Source organism: Carettochelys insculpta, chromosome 10 (genome assembly GCF_033958435.1).
Source record: "Carettochelys insculpta isolate YL-2023 chromosome 10, ASM3395843v1, whole genome shotgun sequence".
Classification (NCBI taxonomy): domain Eukaryota; kingdom Metazoa; phylum Chordata; order Testudines; family Carettochelyidae; genus Carettochelys; species Carettochelys insculpta.
This window is the reverse complement of record NC_134146.1, coordinates 609819-629392: the sequence shown is the minus strand read 5'-3', so window position 1 is coordinate 629392 and position 19574 is coordinate 609819. Positions and strand designations below refer to the sequence as shown.

At 59.8% G+C, this 19574-nt stretch overlaps 1 protein-coding gene across 2 annotated transcripts in view; it reads right to left on the bottom strand.

The window, feature by feature from the left end:
* The window catches only part of SNED1 (sushi, nidogen and EGF like domains 1), a 77885-nt gene that overhangs the window by 5557 nt on the left and 52754 nt on the right, over positions 1–19574 (bottom strand). The window contains exons 14-28 of one of the 2 annotated variants that reach the window (XM_075004105.1): positions 18864–18980; positions 18664–18780; positions 17975–18088; positions 17455–17628; positions 14554–14667; positions 11377–11490; positions 10369–10482; positions 10072–10185; positions 8547–8843; positions 6183–6357; positions 5636–5745; positions 3760–4038; positions 3116–3260; positions 2012–2094; positions 405–503 (exon numbers count right to left, since the gene is read on the bottom strand). In XM_075004105.1, coding sequence (XP_074860206.1) covers positions 405–503; positions 2012–2094; positions 3116–3260; positions 3760–4038; positions 5636–5745; positions 6183–6357; positions 8547–8843; positions 10072–10185; positions 10369–10482; positions 11377–11490; positions 14554–14667; positions 17455–17628; positions 17975–18088; positions 18664–18780; positions 18864–18980 — 2166 coding nt within the window. Of the gene's footprint in view, positions 1–404; positions 504–2011; positions 2095–2652; positions 2895–3115; positions 3261–3759; positions 4039–5635; positions 5746–6182; positions 6358–8546; positions 8844–10071; positions 10186–10368; positions 10483–11376; positions 11491–14553; positions 14668–17454; positions 17629–17974; positions 18089–18663; positions 18781–18863; positions 18981–19574 lie in introns of those variants that run through there. The other variant, XM_075004106.1, reaches the window with a different exon arrangement.

The window sequence follows — 19574 nt, the reverse complement described above, 5'->3', positions numbered from 1 at the left end:
ACTGGGTAGGTGCTTTTGCAGTGAGCTACCCACACTCCAGGGCTAGCTGCAGCCTCACGTGTGGCACGTTGGAAGTCACCAGCCAGGCAAGGTGCTGGCACTCCCTGGTTCTGCTCTGCATGTCTCCCTGCAGCTGGCGCCCCCCTGGCTCAGGCAGCTGCCCGGGGCTGTGCTGGGAACACACAGCCACATGGCAAAGGGCTGAGCCCATGTAGCCAGGGCTGGTAGGTGGTGGCCCTGACCCTCAGGAACAACCTGGAGAATTTGCAAAGTAGAGCTACAGATCCAGGTTTGGATTTCAAGTTGCCCCAGAGCTTGGGGCTGCCAACTGCAGGGGCTACACTCTGGGCCCAGCTTTACTGGTCGGGTCCCAGCTGTGAGCACAGACCCCCAACCAGACTTACGCTCTCTCTTCTGGTGCTCAGAGTCAGACAGCTGCAGTGCCAGGCCCACCCGGTTGGTTGATTCCTCCATGTTTTCCAGCTTCACTGGCACCTCGGGTTCTAGGAGAACAACTGATAAGGGGACTAGGCAGTGCCAGAGTGGACCAGTCCCAAGGGCCATCCAGCAGTGGAGGTGGAAGGACCCCCAGGAAGCAGCTGCAATCTGCCCAGAAAGACGCTGGCTTCCTGTACCCCCACAGGCAGGAGCGTTCGTCCGTCCCAAACACCTCGTCATTCTGGCCCTTCTTAGTCCCGCCAATTGGCCATAGTGTTTGGGGACCTCGCTCTGCTCCAGCCTCAGTGGCTGCCTGAGGCAGTGAGTCTCACAGGCTGTGTGCGCGTGCCTGCGGGGGCGGAAGGTGTTGCCACCTTTCCTTAGTGGGTAGTTTTGCTGCTGTTCCCAGGCTGTGTGCTGTGCTGTGTGTAAGTGGTTTAAGGGCCACAGCATGGGACAACGAACCACACCCTGGAGGGGTGGGATGTCACGTGCCTTTGGCCTGCCTGCTCGCATGCAGCTTCTGTCATGGTGCTCACTCTGCACCGCCCCATGCCTCGCCGTGGGCACGCAGCCAGGAGGCCTTGGCCACAGGCCCTCAGGTGGAACCCCTGCTCTCCTGCAGGGGACTCTGCCAGGTGCCCTGTCTGAGGGGCTCTCCAAAGGGGATTTACGTTTTTTGGGACAGGTTCATGTCTCCCCCCTTCACCACATGGACCACAGGATCTGAGTCCTGTGTGTAAACCCCAGGGTGGCTGCCCCCAGCAAAACCTCCGGGGGATGGACATAGTCCAGGGTTGTTGTCAGCACAGCTGCTTGTCTCCAGCCCCCCAGCCCCTAGCCCAGGCTGGCCTGGTGGGGGAGGAGGGCTGGGCAAGGAACCCATATCCCAGGGCCTGGTTACAATTCAGGGCTGGGAGGTCCATGGGGCAGCTGCCTACAGCAGGGTTCTGCTCTGAGGCTGCTGAAGCTGGACATGGAGAGCACTGCAGCTTGGCTCAGATGCTCTGTCTCCCCATGGGGAACTCCGAGAAGCCTCCTGCTTGGACCCCTGAAGCCCTGCATGTGGGTGTGGCCTGGCACAGCAGGGCACGGGGCGTGCTGGAGCTTGGCCAGAGCCAATCTGCCGAAGGGTAGCAGCCGGTGTGGGCCAGGCCCAGCAGCGACCTGCCCCAACAAGCCCCAGACTGGTGGAGATGCAGAACAGCTCCAGGGCTCCTCCGTGGTATTCAGGCTCAGCCTGTGCTGCTTTGGTACCAGCCCACCACCACGCCAGCCCAGGGACCTTCTTTCTAAAGAGCTGAGCCCTGGACCCTGCTAGCATCTCCTCACGCTTGGGCCTGCCCACAGAGCTGTGTCACAGCTGTGCTGGGCTACAGGACACCCCCTTCGCAAAAGTCCCTGGGGTGGTGTGTGCAGAGCACGAGACTTTTCCCAGCCTGCTGGGGCAGGCACTGCACGCCTCACTGGTGTCCCCAGCCCACAGGCCAGCAGGCAGTCGTGTGGCTGTTGCTCTCACACCCTCTGTGGGACAGGGCCTGGCTACAGCTCAGGAGGCGAGGCACATACGTACGCGTTCGCATAGTGATGGGCTGGTATGGCAAGCTGCCGAACTTGGCACTGACCCTTCCTCGGCCATCCACCAGCTCAGTGAAGCTGGAAAAGAAAAGACGGTCTGAGCCTTGTAAAGTGGCCCCGAGGGTGTCGTGCTCCGCACAGAAATTGGGGGGCTCCAGCACACAGTGCTACCACTCACCGGCCCGTTGCTCATTCAGCCAGTGGGGCCCAGCAGGGACATGTTGAGTGCATAAGGCAGCCAGCAGAATGGCTCTGTGTGATGGACCAGGCTGAGTGCAGGACACTGAAAGGGTGAGGCCTTTTCCTGTAGCCACGTGGTGAAGCCTTACCCGTGTCTGCAGCCACACGGTTCTGCTAGGTGTAAATTAATTGACTGGCTGCAGAATTTGGTGTCACTAGGTTAGGAGTGGTAGGTGCAGTCACAGTGAAAGGGGCAGTTACAGCACAGCTAGTACTCAGGTTAGAGACCAGCCAAAAGACGAGATGACTAAGGAGGAGGAGGACGACGAATCAGTGCAGCTAGGAACCCTCTGCTCCACCGGGATGTGCAACACCCCGAGAGATGCCAGCTGAGCCCAGCCTGGCTTCGCCACCCGGGAACATACCCTGCCGGATCAGAGCCAGCGGGTGCTTCACCTGGGCACTCCGGTTGGCAATGGCCTATCGCTCCTCACTGGCTCCTCGGTGAGAAGTTGCAGTGGCTGGCAGGAGGGTGCACAGGACCACGGTTCTGACGCACCGAGCAGCCGATGGCATGTCGACCACAGGCCTGTGTCCCACCAGATAACTCCTGTCCCTCGGGCCGTCTCTCCCCAGCCCGGCAGAGCTGGCTGGACTTTGTTCCCGGCTGCGTGAGGGGAGGGCAGGCTAGGCTGGCTCTAAGGTGGGCAGAGCAGTAAGGAGATGGCTGAAGACCTGAAGGTGGGCCAAGCACCCCATCTTTGTCAGGGGAGGGAAAGGGAGCCCGTGACCATGCAGCAGTGGCTCTGTGGCCAGGGGCTTGCGCAGGTCATACGGGAAGAGGCCTGCGCCCACCAGGTCCCAGCACCACGTTATCAGCGCTCAGACATCAGGTGCTTGCTGCTGAGCTGGCCCCTACCTGGGGGCCTGTGAGGGCTCCTCCGGGATGTCGTGATCAGCAAGCAGTCGCAGTTCCGGAAGCAGCGCTGGGGGGGGCCTGTTCCTGAGCACCCGGGGGTGTCCAGCTTGGCCCCATCGCCTCTCCAGGGTCCCGTCCCTCTGCACTGCAGGCCGCAAAGGGTTAAGCTTAGTCAGGAGTAAACAGAGTAATTCTACCGTCAAGCCACAGCCCCCAGAAAGCCCACTCTCAGCTGGCCGGAGCAGCCCTGGCCTCTGCGGGAATGAGGGTGTGCACAGACAGCGTGGCTCTGCCTCCATCCGTGCCAAGACCCCGGAGAGGGCAAATGTCTCTGGGGGCCCTGGGTTGCAGAGAAAGGCCAAGGCAGGGTCCCTGCTGGCTTCTGGGTGGAGAGAACAGCACACGAGCAGCACTTCCTGCCGCTGGGAGTAAAGGCGGCAGGGCCAGCAGCTCCAGCTTGGGGTCCCCAGGTGGCAGCGAGCTGCAGTGACTCTCACGGAGAAGCTGGTGTTCCCAGCCCCTTGTCACAGGGCTAGGTCAATGCTAGGTGTACCCAGGAACTCCCCAGCAGCACCCACAGTTCCCTGGCATATGCTCTGGCTCCCACCAGGCTGCGGGGTGCCCTGGGTGCGGCCCGGACTCACGGGTCAGGACGTGGAGGTGAGCTGGCTCACTGTGCCCCTGGCCTTGCTCCGTGCTCTGGACAGCCGTCACCGACAGGCGGTACCGCTGCCCGGGCAGCAGGTCCCGCACCGTGTAAGACGAGAGCCGCCCATTGGGCACATAGCGGCTCTTGGTGCTCTGGCTGGTGGTGACGTTGATGATGTAACCCTCCACGGCCCCTGCCGGCGGCTGCTCCCAGCGCAGGGAGACGGAGGTGGGGCTGACTCTCGAGGCAGTGAGGTTCCCCGGAGGGAGAGGCCCTGTGCCGGCAGAAGGAATCATTTCAGGGGTGCAGCTGAGGCTCAAGCTGCCTGCGAGCTGCACTCTTGGCCCAGCTCGGGGGGCTCAGCCTTGGCTGCTGTGTAGAGCTTTGTGTTCGCAGTTGGCGTGGGCAGTGCCACTGCCGACTTCCTGCCCACGAAAAGCCCTTCAGCTGGGCAAGAGCCTTTGTGCTGCTTTCACACTGGCCAACGGCCTCGGATGCCTTGCGGCAGCTCCTGCCAGATCCCCGAAGGACAGGCCCACTCTCCCCCAGTGCACGGGACCAGGCTCAGCAGGGGACCACCATGGGCCCAGCAACCAGGCTAATTCAGGCTAGCCGTGAGCCCGATGTGGGCACCAGCGTCACTGTCAGGAGCAAAGCCTAGCACAGGGTGACACTGGTGCAGTGTGATGTGAGCCCCACTGCACAGTCGCTGCCTGGCCAGACACAGGCTGTGTCAGGCTACTGACAGCAATGCAGTTACTGTGGGGCAGGTGTCAGGGCCTGCAGAGGGGTCATATGGCAAGTGCCCATGTATGGAATTCCTGGGGGGGTCAGCTCTGACGCCAGCCTGCGGTCCTGGCACTGAGTGTGGGTAACGTCCAGGCCCGCTGCAGGCTGCCCAGAGCTCCAGCACGGCTCTGGCTTTGGGGCCAGCGCAGAATCAGCCGCAAGCGGACAGAGCGAGGGAGCGGCACTCAGCATTCACTGGACACAGGCCGGAATGAACGGAGACACCCCTCCGACTACTGCAAGTGTGTGTGAACACAGCTGCACCACTCCCAGTGTGAGGCAATCCCACCCTCGACCTCACAGCCGCTGCAGAGGGGAACCGGGCCCCTAGGCCGGAGGGCAAGGGCTGTTTCGGGGTACAGCTGCTCTCCTGACATTATGCCACCTGGCAAGCAGGGAGCCTCCGCCTGCCCTTTGCCATGCGGTGGGTCTAGGGAGCCAGCGGCAGGGTGGGCTGGCCCTGACTTAGTTCTGTGCATGTGAGATCGGGCACAGGCGCCACCAGGCAGCGAGGGGAACAGTCCTGCCATGGTCAGTGAGCAGCCAGGGTCTTGGGAAGCAAAGGGCACTTCCGAGCATGGGCCAGCCCCTGCCAGCTCATGGGCAACGCACAGCCGCTGCTGCTGCCAACACGCCCCGGCACCAGAGCTAGCTCAGAAGCAGGACCCAGGCTGGCCTGTCAGGATGCAGCACAGACCCCCACGCTGTGGTCCAGCCTGCTCCCCTGCAGTGCAGGAGCCCTGCCATGTCCTGGGAGGGGCACAGTGCAGAGACACAGCTGCTGCTCTCCAGGCAGTGGTACCATGCGGGCCAGGTGGGGCTGGGGGTCTGGGTCATGCTGGCTGTGCTGACCTGGGTCAGACTTTCTCCCTCCCGGAGAGGGATGCAGGCTCCGTGCCTTCGCTGACACCCCCGTTGCCTGCAGCCCAAGCGCAGTGAGCACATACTAGACAGAGCCATTCCATGCTGCGCCTCCGCCACACAGGCAGCTGGACTGGTGGCTCTGCGCTAGCAGGACATGGCCAGGGCCAGTGAGGCTCCAGACTTGCAGAGGAGACGAGGGGATATTTGGTCGCACTCACGTGTCCAGACATGGAAGGGGGCTGTGGCCAGGCTCTCGGAGGGATGATCTGTCCGCAGCCCGCTCAAGGCCGACGCGTGGACAAGGTACCTCTCCCCTGGCCTTAGGTCCCTGGGCAGAGAAGGTGTCAAAGCACAGAAGGTAGAGGGAGGGAGCACAGGGCTGATTAGCTGCTATGGTCACATCAGCCACTGTACTCCCTGCTGCCCACTGAATGGGCACCTGGCAGCCCGCTGCGCCTGACTGTGGATGGCACCACTCAGGAAGCAGGGTGAGTCTCACGTGAATGCTCCCTGATCACTGAACGCCTGCAGCCATTGGTCCACGCTCTGCCCTAGGCTGCAGGATCCTGGCTGTGCAGCCAGCAGTCTCCGCCAGGGACGGTCATAGCCAGAGCATGACAACCAGCTGGCAGAGGAGTCTGGTTAGGGAGCACTGCTCGTCAGTCGGGCTACCTTTGCCAGCCATCCCCTGCCTGTGGCAAGCTCTGCTCAGTCCCAGCCCAGTCCCTTCTGTCTCAGCCTCCAGCCCCTGCTGCCCTCCCTCACCTGAACGCGTATTTGGCCAGGCTGCTGTTCAGCTCCACGGTGCGGCCCTCTGGGGCCCCCGGCTGGCGGAGGGAGAGGCGCACTTTGCTGACCGAGGCGTGCTGCAGAGCCCACTGCACTGTGATGGCACTGGCTGTCACGTTGGCGATGGCAAATCCCTCCACTGGGCGAGGTCCTGTGGGGAGGGGAAGTGAAGGCCGAGGGGGGGGTGAACAATTGTCTCGAGTGCCCCTCAGAAGCCAGGCATGGGTCTCTTGCCATCCCAAGGGGCCAGGCCTGCGTTGTGTGCCCCCACGGCTGTTCTCCTGCCCCTTTGTCCACTCAGCCCTGCTGCCAGCCCAGCCCTCGCGTGCTGCTGACCGGCAGCACAGACGGCTGGGGCCCACGGGGTGCACAAGCGCAGCTCGGGTCTGTGTTTGAGTTGCTGCACAGGGCCTGGCCCACAGCGAAGAGGAGTCCTGCAGCTTATGGCGGGACCAGACCCACAGAAAGCCTGTCCCTGCCAGCGAGGATGTGGTGCTCAAGACACCTGGATTTTTACACACTTCATGGCTGAGCAGGATGCAGTCAGTGCCCTGGCTCAACATGCCGCAGGGCCCCAACAGCCTGGTGAAGCGGCCACTCGCCCTTTCCTACCGACCTCCGTCTCCCTGCCCCTCTCGCTGGGGAGCTGCCCCACCTAGTAGGATCTGCTTGGATATCTCCAGGGACTGGGTTGTGGGTACAAGCTCAAGGCAGCCTCTCTTCTCTGTGTCCCAGCTCAGCTGGCCTCTGGGCAATACAGAGCTCTCAGACTGGGGCAGCCCTGGGGCCCATCCACCTGCGGCAGCGGAGAACAGGGAACCCAGGAAAGGATAATGCTGGCACCGCCTGGGGGCTGGCTTACGACCTGATGGAGGGGCACTGCAATCCTGCCAGGCTTTGCGATGTCACCCTGGTCCCCCATGCTGGCCATGCAAGACACAGGCTGTGGGGAACCCTCAAGAAGTCCTGGTCTCAGAGAGATCTCTTAGCAGGGAATCCCACAGCTCAGTGACAGGGGGTACCAGTATTTCCTCTTGCCTTTCAGGGTCTCTGAACAGCCCCCGTGCTCATGCTCAGAGACAGGGTGAACATGAGCCCCCGGCAGACCCTCACTAGCCACTCCTGATGCACCTTCATGGGGCTAGCTCTGACTCCTCCCTCCTCCTGAGCACCTCGTTCTACAGGGAACTGAGTGTTTTCAGGGCTCAGTTTTGCGCTCCCCTCTAGTCCTGCAGTCTCCTTCTGCAGGAAGTATGACCAGTCCTGGCGCCAGTAGCCAGCTGCGACCACACCACCGAGTTGTTTATAGGCATGAGCCTGGTTTACAGACTCACTGTCCCCCGCAACCGTTGGCTCCTCCTCTTCTGACGGCTGGTGCAGAGGAATTCCTTGACCTGTCTACCGTGACCCTGGGTCCCTTCCTCGAACTGTGCAGGAGTCATTCATATCCCCCTGGCCAGTTGGTATTACTTTGCATTTGACAATGCTGACTTCTTCTCTGCAGGGTGGTGCCCACTCCCCCAGCTTGCTCAGGTCTCTGCTTGTCCTCCGTCTACTCCAGTTCTAGCTGACCCAGACTCTGGAGATGCTGCTGCCTTGCTGTACCCCAATCCTTAATATTACCTGGAGATCCCAGCCCAGAGCCCCTAGGAGCTGACTGCTAACCTTACAGCATAAGGAAATCGCCCTTTTAGCGCTCCTTTTTGTCTGGCCTCCTGGTGTCTGATCCATTTTGCCAGGTCACTGCTCAGCCTGCAGTCACTCACCTTCCCTACCAGCCCCTTTGAGAGCCCAACGAAAGGCTCTCAGTCTCCTCCCCTTCAGACCCTCATCCGGGGCAGAGTCAGGAAATGAGGAGAGGGGCTTTTCCTGGCCTAGTGGAAAGTCCCTGGCCATTAGGTGGGCAGGAGGGCCCCTGTCATTAAGAGGCTGCTGGGTAGATGGAGGAATGCCAAAGCTAACGGATATGTCCCACATAAAGCCCAGGGGTGCAGGAAAATAGTTCTATGTTGAATGTTTTTAGACAGCTTCTGGCATTTGGGGCTCCCCTTCCTCTCCCCCCACCAAGCACCCCGCTGCCTAAAGCTCTCTAGAGGGCCTGTGCTGCAGGACTGACCAGCCTGGGGGCTGAGGGGCTTCTAGACAAGTGTGCCGCTGACAACGTCGCTGTTGTGTAAGGGTGGAAAGCAGGAGGGACTAGGCGGCGGCAGGCCCTGCCCTCTGGCGCAGGCAGCATTGGTTGGTGGCTCTCCATGAGCTATCTGGTCCGGAGCAGCCCCACTGGTGGTGGAGCAGTGCCCTAGGTGCTCACATTTGTATTCCCCTTCCCACGCTACTCACTAGTGCGTGTGATGAGCATGACAGGCCTGCTGATGTCGTTCTTGTTGTTCACGTTGCGTTTGACTGAAAAGACAGAAATATTGTAGGCTCTGCCGGGGGCTAGCGCCCGCAATTGGTGGGCAGAATGACTTCGGTCCACAAAATCAGTCCTGCGGTAAGAGCCGTCGAAGGATACGTACGTCACGGCGTAGCCGTCAATCATCTGCCTGGCGGCTGGGTCTTCAGGGGGGTGCCAAGAAATCAACACCCCCATGTCCTCCACCCTGTCCACCTTTAATGAAGTTGGTGGCAGCAGGTCTTCAGGGTGTCAGGCAAAGCAAAGGGAAGAAGTCACATGGTCAATTGTTGGGCTCCAGACCCCCGGTGCTGACCCCCAGCACTCCAACACTTGCTCACAAGAGTGCGTTGAGGCAGCTGTGAGTTCAGCATGGGAATGTAGCCGTGTGGGGCACAAGCCGGCCTGGTGCTGAGCGCCCTTCACTCCCGGGTTTGCACAGGCCCAAAGGCGTGTGGTGCAGAAGGACCCTGAGGTGGGCACTGGGAAGAGGCCCATTGTGCTAGGCTGGGGCCTTCCTGGATGCGCTGGCAGTTTCAGAGCAGAGGCACCAGTCCCAAGTTCCCAGGCCCGGTGTGACAGAGGGCGCTCTGCATGCAGCAGAGCTGGGAACTGAACCCAGGCCAGCACCCAATGACAAACACTCCCTGCACTCTCAGGTCGACCCCAGCGCCACTGGGAGTCGCTCAGCATCCAGCAGGACCAAGGCCATCTGGCCATCTCAGTTCTCACCCAACTAAGGCAGGCCTGAGAGCTCAGCCCAGCAGAGGTACGCACAGCCCCTGCCCCCCAAGTGGGCACAACTTACAGGCGGGACTCCCACCGGTACCCGACCAGCCCACGCTGCGCGCGCCGACACACAACACTCCCACCGGCACCCGTCCAGCTCACGCCGCGCGCACCGACAGGCGGGACTCACCCGTCCAGCCCATGCTGCACGCGCCAACAGGTGGGACTCACCCATCTAGCCCACGCCGCACACGCCGACAGGCGGGACTCCCACCAGCGCCCGTCTAGCCCATGCCGCGCATACTGACAGGCAGGACTCACCCGTCCAGCCCATGCCGCATGTGCTGACAGGTGGGACTCACCCATCCAGCCCATGCCGTGCACACCGACAGGCGGGACTCCCACCAGTGCCCGTCCAGCCCATGCCGCGCGTGCCGACAGGCGGGACTCACCCGTCCAGCCCACACCGCGTGTGCCGACAGGCGGGACTCACCCGTCCAGCCCATGCCGTGCACACCGACAGGCGGGACTCCCACCAGTGCCCGTCCAGCCCATGCCGCGCGTGCCGACAGGCGGGACTCACCCGTCCAGCCCACACCGCGTGTGCCGACAGGCGGGACTCCCACCAGCGCCCGTCCAGCCCACGCTGCACACGCCGACAGGTGGGACTCACCCGTCCAGCCCGCACCACGTGGGCCAACAGGCAGGACTCGCCCCCCCAGTGCCCCTTCAGCCCTTTACCTTTTTCACAGCTCTTGCCTGTGTAGCCCGCCTTGCAGGTGCAGCTGTGGGACCCATTGCGAGGCAGGCAGTAGCCCTGGCTCCCGCACGGGCTGGAGAAACAAGGGTCACTGGCTGGGGGAAAGGGACGAGATCAACAGTTACAGGCCATGCTGCCCAGGAGGGCAGAATAAAAATGTTAATTCCCAATCACGTCTGGGCAACGAGTCACTGGGGCCAGGGACTCGGCTGGGCAGCGGTAGCATAAGTGGCACTCGGAGGCCATTAGCTACTCTCTCGTGCCTCTCCCAGGCTTACCCGTCTCACAGTGGTAGCCGAAGAACCCTTCTGGGCAGACACACAGGTAGGACCCCCTGTAGTGTTCACAGTCCCCTCCGTTCCGGCAGGGAGCCGACTCACAGGCATCCACCTCTAGAAGGCACAGACACATTCAGTCAGATGCCGCCAGAGGCAGCTGGGGAAGCTCTGAATCCTGGGCAGGGCTCTCGCAGGAGATGAAGTGCATGTGCCTGGCAGGGGCAATGCATGGAATATGCAGATGCTTCTCACTCACTCGGGGAGCCCAGCTGCACATTCCGTGCAGCCCAAGGGCTGAACACAGCCACAGGTTCCTCCCTTGGGCCCCTCACGTTCTGCATAGCCACACTCTGCAGTCGTGTTCCCAGCTACTGGGTTATAGCTCCCAGCGTGCACTGCTCAAAGTCCAATGCACTGCCATGGCAGGGCTGCTGTCACTGCTGACAACACCCCAGCTCACTGGGGAACTCGCCCGTACTCCAGTGGTGACAGGCCAGCTCCATGTCACTGAACTGAGTTAAGGGCTCACCTCTGGGGCGTTATTCCTAACGGCATTTCATGTGTGGACATTCTTATCCTTTTCACGTCCAGCCTTAGTCCAGATGGACGTTTGCACGCAGACAAGCCATTAAGGGCATCTCATGTGGGGTGGGGAGAAGGGTACGCGTTAGAAACCAACGTCACCGTCTCCAGCTAGCTGAGCCTAAAGTCCCGGCAGCCGATCTGGAGATCATGAGCCATATCTCTTTACTAGGTGATTGCAATTGCTGCTTTGTTTACACTGTAAACTGTACAGTCTGTGGACCAGAGCCTCAAGCCCCTCCTCAGGGTAGGATCCAACATCTCTCTCCACTGACCTCTGTGGGTTGTGGCTCCTTTCCTGGGAAGAACCCCACTGACTCCAGTGACAGGATGAGGTGCTCTCAGACTAGTCCTGGGGCATCAGACTACACACCCCAGCAATGACTTTGAGGGGCTTCGGTTGAGCTTCCCCTGTGAAATTCCTACCTGTCTCACACTGGTGTCCGACAAAGCCATCAGGACAATGACACACAAAGGCTCCTGGGCGATCCTTGCAGGTTCCTCCATTCTTACAGGGGTCAGACTGACATTCATCAATCTCTGTACAGAAGCAAAAGGAGGAAGATCAGGGAGGGTGGGGGACTGTTACTGGATGAGGGAGGTAACCTGGGGACAAATGATGTGGGAAAGGCTGAAGTACTCAATTTTTTTGCCTCAGTATTCACAGACAAGGTCAGCTCCCCAACTACGGGACCAGGCAATGCAGTATGGGAAGGAGGTGGGCAGCCCTCGGTGGGGAACAAACAGGTTGAGAGCTATTTAGAAAAGCGAGACACACACAAATCCATGCGTCTGGATTTAATGCATCCAAGGGTACTGATGGAATTGGCAGATGTCACTGCAGAGCCTTTGACTATTTTCTTTGAAAACTTGTGGAAATTGGGAGAAGCCTTGAATGATGGGAAGAAGGCAAACGTAGTGCCCTTCTTTAAAAAAAGGAAAGACGGACAATCCAGGGAACTATAGACCGGTCAGCCTCACCTCAGTCCCTGGAAAAATCATGGAGGGGATCCTCAAGAAATCCATTTTGAAGTGTTTGGAAGAGGGAAAATTGATCAGGAGTAGTCAACATGGATTCACCAAGGGCAAGCTGTGCCTGACCAATCTGATTAGCTTCTATGCTGCAGTAACTGGCTGCATGGACATGGGGAAGTCAGCGGATGTGATATAGCTTGACTTTAGTGAAGCTTCTGATACAGTCTGACACAACATTCTTGCCCATAGGTTAAAGGAATACGGGTTGGATATATGGACTGTAAGATGGGTAAAAAGCTGCCTAGACAGTTGCGCCCAATGGGTAGTGATCAGTGGCTCAGTATCTGGTTGGCAGTTGGTGTCAAGTGGAGTGCTCCAACAATTGTTTTTGTTCAACATCTTTACCAATGACCTGGATGAAGGGATGGATTGCACACTCAGCACACTGGCAGATGACACTAAGCTAGGAGGTCAGGTAGATACGTTGGAGGATAGCGATAGTGTCCAGAGTGACCTAGACAAATTGGAGGATTGGGCCAAAAGAAACCTGATGGGGTTTAACAAGGACAAGTGCAGAGTCCTGCACTCGGGACAGAAGAATCCCAAGCACTGTTACAGGCTGGGGATCAACTGGCTAAGTAGCAGTGCAGCAGAAAAGAACCTGGGGATTACAGGTGATGAGAGGGTGGATATGAGTCAGTGTGTCCTTGCAGCCAAGAAGGCTAATGGCATACTGGCGTGTATAAGGAGGAGCATTTCCAGCAGATCTAGAGAAGTTATTATTCCCCTCTACTCGGCACTGGTGAGGCCACATGTGGAGTATTGCGTCCCGTTTTGGGGCCCCAATACAGAAAGGATGTGGATGCACTGGAGCGGGTCTAGCAGGGAGGGCAATGAAAATGATGAAGAGGCTGGAGCACATGACCTATGAGGAGAAGCTGAGGGATTTAGGCTTATTTAGTTTGCAGAAGCCAAGATTGAGGGGTGATCTGATAGGCAGCCTTTGACTTCCTGAAAGGGGGCTCTAAAGAGGATGGAAAGAGGCCATTCTCAATGGTGACAGATGGCAGAACAAGCAGCAATGGTCTGAACTTACAGAGGGAGAGTAGTAGGTTAGATATTAGGAAAAACTATTTCACCAGCAGGGAGGTCAAGCACTGGAATGCCTTGCCATGGGAGGTGGTAGAATCTCCTTCCCTAGAGGTTTTCAAGTCCCAGCTTGACATAGTGCTGGCGGGGATGATTTAGTTGGGATTGATCCTGCTTGAAGCAGGGGGCTGGACTAGATGATCTCCTGAGGTCCCTTCCAGCCCCAGGATTCTACTACGAAACCCCCCCATATATAGATCAGAAACCCACCCTCAGGACAGCATGCCCAGATAGCACAGATAGATGGAGCGGCCCTTACTCACAGCCTGGGGCACTTGCACTGATTTGGACGTACTTGGTTAGGTGCTCACCAGCATAAGTAAGGACTGCACCGTAGCAGCAAGAGTCTGAGATGAGGGTTCCCACTAACTTTTCCCCTCTGAGGGCAGAATAAATTTTGTTCTGTGCACTGAGGCATGCGCGGGTGTGCACCACCCATAGAAACACAGGCTGCTGGCTGTTGGTGGGTGCTCTGCTGATCAGCCGGGCGGCACCTGACTCCCTCCTGGCAGCCACCCATGCACTCAGTGTACAGGGAATGCTGGCTGAGACACGCGCTTGTGCGAGAGACCTGGTGCGAGGCGAGGCAGGAGAAGCTCACAGAATGGGACCAGAGGAGGGCTGACGGACGTGCCAGGCACAGAGTGCTGACACAAACGCACCCTGGTCTCAGGGGTGGAACAAAAACAATCCCCCCAGATAACAGGAGCACACTGACCCCACCCAAAAGAGAAGGTCAAGGTGACCATACTGGGGTGCATGCGGAGATAAAACTCTCTCTCTGAGGCCCTAGGTTTGGCCAGCTTATGGGGCTGTGGAAAACGCCCACCACTGACTGAGCTGCGTCCTTGGTCCCGGACATCCCTGTCCTACTATCCCTGAAGCATCTGCCAGGTGCTACTACTGTGCTTCATCAGCAGTAAACCTGGCCCGATGCCTTTGGGCCCCAATGGATCTTGTGGCCACGGGGCGGCTTGCTGGCGGGCCGATGTGCTGGCTGTCCACAAAGAGCAGGAACAGCACAGCGGGAGAACACACCCAGGCAGCCAAACATCTCTCCGCCTTGGAGAGCCTGACTAGCGATCTGCTGAGCAAGTGGGCAGTCCTCTGTAGGAATCACAGCCTACCTGGGGCAGTACTGAGAGCACCAGGCTGCTGAGCTGGAATCCTGGGTTTGTGTTAATGCAGTTCAGATTTCAGGTTTGAGCAGCCAATAAAGCACTGCCTGATTAACCAGAGATGCACAAAGGGATGGGATGGTCCGAGACACAACCAATTGCCTGGCTACTCAGAAGGGATGCTGGGAACAGCAGGGTGCATTTTTGCTGGTATAAGCTGCGTCTCTGACTAGCACCTCCCAGGGCCATTTCGGGATCAGCTGTGATGTCCAAGCCCTGCAGTGGGAGGGGCTGGGGGTCCTTCTTTCCTTGCTCACCATTGGCTGGGGTGCCCGTAAGTGTATGTTTCACATTCTCTTACCCAACTCACAGAGGGTGCCTGTGTATCCTGCTTCACACACACACAGGAATTGGGCCACACGGTCCTTGCACAAGCCCCCGTTGAAGCAGGGCTGAGACCCGCACTCATCGATCTCTGGGGAGGGAAGTGTGGGAGCGCAGGGAGAGAAGAAAGAGATGGGGAGTGTGGTCAGTGGGATATTCAAGCCAGACAGCATCTCTCCAAGCCACGGCCTGAGCTGGGAAGGACAGGACCGTCACCCATGGCCAAGGCCCCCTCGCCCACACAGGGAGCAGCCCATATTGACAACCTCCCAGACAGCCTCCTGGGCACAAAGAGAGGATGGGGAGTAGGTGGGTGGAGCCTCCTTCCCTGGCCCCCATTATTATCTATCAGGTGTGTTACACTAGTGTATAGGAGCCACAGCCATGGCCCAGGCTACGCTTGTGCCAGGTGCTGTACATATTTATCAGGTGTAGTACAGTAGTGCCAAGGACCCCAGCCCTGGCCCAGGCTACCCTTGTGCCAGGTGCTGTACATATTTATCAGGTGTAGTATGGTAGTGCCAAGGACCCCAGCCCAGGCCCAGGATACCCTTGTGCCAGGTGCGGTACGTATTTATCAGGTGTATAACACTAGCACCAAGAACCCTGACCATGGCCCAGGATGCTCTTGTGTCAGGAGACGACCAGTAAGATGACCACGCCCCAAAGAGCTAGCATCCACAGTGGGAACCAGTAGATGCAGACAGACGATTGAGGAACTCTGAGGCAGCACATGGACAGCAGCGGCCTAGCCACTGGGAAGCGTTTTGTTGGCTTCACAGCAGACCCATGTCTGCAGGGGACAGAGATGGAACACGTCACATGTTCACAAGCACCAGCCCCCCCATGCAAAGGGCAACCCGGGTGGGAAAGAGACAGCCCGTGGGACGAGAACTGAGCTGGGGCCTCGCGACTGATCGGTGGTGGGAGCTGACTGGTCTGGAGCGAATGGAAGACGATAGCCAGGCTGGCAATAAGCTGCGGAGGGCCTTGGCCGTGAAGAGGAGCAGTTCACGTTCGATGCACTCGAACAGGGTAAGTCTACGGAGGGGTACAAAGAGGGGCATGGCGTGGGAGCAGGATCTGTGCAGCAGCAGCAGTGTGGACATGAGCAGGGCAGGACTGCCCTGGCCGAAGGTTGCTGCAGTAACCAAGGCGTGAGCTGACGAGAGCTTCAGTTGTGTGCGGGGAGAGGAAAGGCTGTGCCTTAGGAGATAGGCAGAGAAAAGCAGCAAGATTCAGCCCTCTCTAGCAGTCCAAGAGGGTGCCCGGTTACAGGCCTGAGGGACAGGCAGGATGGCATTGTCCACAGTGACTGAGAGAAGAGGTGATGGGGAGGCCTTGGGAGGGGGAAAATTAAGCGCTTATGTTTTGGCCATGTTGGGTTTGAGCCGATGGCTGGAGCCCTCTGAGGAGATGGCAGCAAAACAGGGTGGGACTTTAGCCTGAATGGACTGAGACAGGCCTGCACTAGAGGGCTGGATCTGTGAGACAGTCACACAGAGGTGGTGGCTGTGTGTGTGTTGTGGATGAGGTAAAGAGCTACAGGGCACAGAGAAGGGAACCAAGGACCGAGCCCTTGGGACACCCACCGAGAACTGGAGCAGCAGGAGGTGGAAGGAAGATTAGCGAGCTGGGAGGAAGAGGAGAAGACAAGGTCACGTGAGCCAAGGGAGGACAGGAAGAGTGTGGCTGTCTGTGCTGAGGGGTCGAGGAGGAGGCTGCAGTGTGGGTTCTGCACTGTGCCCAGGAAGAAGCATTCGCTCTCTGAGTGGAGAGCGAGGAGCATCTGCTGGGCTGGAGTGGGCGTGGAGAGGAGGAACTCCAGACAGTCATTGTGGTCAGCTCATCCATGAGCGAAGGGGCGGAAGCACTAGGGGCAATGGGGAAGTGGACTGAGAGGGGAGCAGGGTCCTGGGCAGGGCTTGGGGAGACGAAAGCTTGTTCTGACAGGGGGAGGGTCCAGTGCAGAGCAAGGGTGGGACTGGGGACAGGATGGGCTCAGGGAAGAGAGAGGGCTAGAGTGAGAGAGCAGCTTTGACTGCAGGCGGAGCACAGGGCAGACAGTGTCTGACCTACTCACTCCCCAGGCTCCGAGCGGAAGCACAAAAGCGGGGCAGGCAGCTCCCAGACGAGCAGGACACATGGCTCGGGACCCCAGTCGGGTCACCCAGGGGTCGTCAGGATGGACATGGATGGCAGCCAGGAGATGGCCCAGTCAGAGCCCTGGCTCGGAGACTGAGCCGAGGGTAAAGCGCAGTGCCACCCAGCCGCAGAGACGCCAGCCAGCCAGTTCTCAGCCGAGTGCGCCTGCGGGTGCCCTGGCAGCCACAGCCAACCAGCCTTGGTCCTGAGCTCACACTCCATCCTCCACGGCTGCCCACCTGGGCAGTGTTCCTGGCCCAGAGGCCTGTCTCCGGAAGCCCAGCTCTCTGCACCCCACTGCCATGCTGCTGCTCCCCTCTCGCTCCCCGGGCACGCTGAATGGCAGCTCGTGCTCTCCTTTCCCAGCTGCTGCAGGTCCTTCGCAGGTGGTGCATGGGCCAAAGAGACAGCTTCCCAGCAGCCATGTGCATGGCGCAGGGGCACCAAGACAGCACAACATCCATCCAGACCCTGTGTCCCCTGGGAGCCGTGTGCAGCCGAAGGGGAACAGGGCCCTGGGCTGCTGAGTGCAGGCTGCTGTAGGATGTTCTGGAGCACCCTCAGAGGCCCGAGACGGGCTGTGCCACAGGAGACTAGGCCACACCTCATGTCTTCTCAGGGGCGCCAGGCCCAGGCAGGCCCCAGGAAGCAGGCGTTTCTGGGAACTCAGCCATTCTGACAGGACGGCTCAGGCTACATGGGCCCCCTGGCCCCGGCCCCGGCCCCGACTCACCGTCGCACTCTGGGGGGTCACTCCAGACGCCCTGTGCTCTGCAGACACGGGGGTTGTTCTGAGACCGCAAGGCGTAGCCTTGCTCACACTGGTACTCCGCCACAGCGCCCAGGCGGGTGGAGTTAAACAGCGCTCGGGCATGCTTCACCTCACTGGGGGCACCGCAGTCCACCTCTGGGGAGAGAGGAGGGTGTGAACAGCTGGTGTTCCAGAGCCCACGCTGAACCCTAGAAGTCGCGTCTTCCAACCCTCTCCCCTGCCCCCTGGTCAAGCTGGGATGCTGGACCTGGGCCGGTCATTTCCAGTCTTTCTCCAGCCTGGCTGCCCTTGTTTAGCTGGGATGCTGGAGCTGGGCCGGGCCGGTGCCTTTCCTCCTCCCTGCTGCCTTAGCTGGGATGCTGGAGCTGGGCCAGAACATGTAAACGCCACAGGGCTGATGCTCAGCACCCTCTCCTTATCGATACGCAGGCTCTAAGCTGGCCCTGCTCTGGGCTGCTCCTGGAGCCCTCCCGACCGTTACCTGACTGGCAGAACTCTCCCACATATCCCACGGGGCACACGCAGGTGTAGTTGCTGCCGTGGTCCTGACAGGTTGCTCCGTTTTCACACAGACTCAGGAAACAAGGAGAAGGGGCTGGAAAAGAGCATCCCAAATGCACATGGACCCATCCAGAGCGCTCTCTCCCTTCTTCCCTCCCACGCCGTGCTGTGCTGCAGGGCGATCAGAGAGGCTGCTGCTGCCCAGGAGGAGGCAGGGATGAGCTTCCAGGACCACAAAAGCAGCTGCCCTCCGAGCACGCTCATCTGAACGGATTCTCAGAGGGTGTCCAGTGCACCCAGCCAGGCCCCGGTTTACACCTGGATGGGTGCAGGACCCCTGGGCAGCCACTGAACTCGGGCTCAGTGCGCACTGCCACTGACTGAGCTGTGCTCCAGCAAGCCTGGACTGGACACCCTCCTCGGCCAACTGGCTGGCAGTGGCCCTGACTGGGCAGTAGCACTGGGCACCCCACCCTGCCTGACAGTGGCTTCGTCAGCAGGAAGTGCTGCTCGGGTTTGTGTCGAGCCTGCGAAGGACTCCAAGCCCAGGGATTTTCAGTCTTGGAGCCAAATGCCAGAGGGCAGCCCTGGGTCCCCACCAGTGGCTCAGAGCTGAGCCCTGGAGCCATGTCACGTGTTCCCCTCCTTGCCTGCCTACGGCGCTCGTACCGATCTCACAGTGCCGGCCCGCGTAGCCGGGGGGGCAGTCACACTTGTACTTGCCGATGTAGTGGAAGCACGTGCCCCCGTTCTGGCACGGCCCGGAGGCACAGGGGTCAGGTTTACCTGTGGGCACAAAGGGAGCCACGTCAGGCAGTGGCCGATGCCTTCCCAGCTGCGCCCTGGGCAGTGCTCGGCATTGCGGGTACCTATCTCGCAGTGCTTGCCGGTGAAGCGGTAGGGGCAGGCACAGTGGTACTCGCCGTCCGCCTCCTTACACGTCCCCCCGTTGCGACAGGGCCCAGAGCTGCACGGCCTTGGCCGGGCTGAGGAGAGAACAGACGCGGACGGGCCGTGATGGGAAGCATCACCCCACCGCCCGGTAATCAGCAGGGGTGGGGTGGCTTAGATCCACCCCCTCACAGCTCTGCGCTTCTCCCACCACCCCTCCAGGCTGGGCCCTGTGCAGCGTTCTCCTGCCAATCAGAACCAGCCACAGCCTCTGACCCACAGGCCCCTAACAGGCCCCAGGAAATCCACATTCAGCGTCTGGCCAGCTGGACTGCCAATGACGTGGAGCGTGCGCAGGTCAACGAAGCCCATGGGGCTGCTGCAGGGGACGCAGCCCCGGGAGAGGCAGGGGCCTCAGTGTGACTGAAGAGCCTGCTTGGGTCCCTCAGTTTGAAAGTGTCGGCAAATCAGCACATCTGCTCTTGGTCAAAGCTGTGTCCCAATGTGCTGCGTGCCTTGGCACAGGTCGCGCTCTACCCTAGAGGCAGATGCAACAACTCCAAGTAGATTTGTCCTGCCCAGCAGTGCTGGCACCTGCCCATGGTATGAACTGGGCATGTCACCCTCTGTCCCCAGGCAGGTTGAGGTTCCCTAGCAAGACTGCCCAACACAAGAGGTTCTGGCAGCAG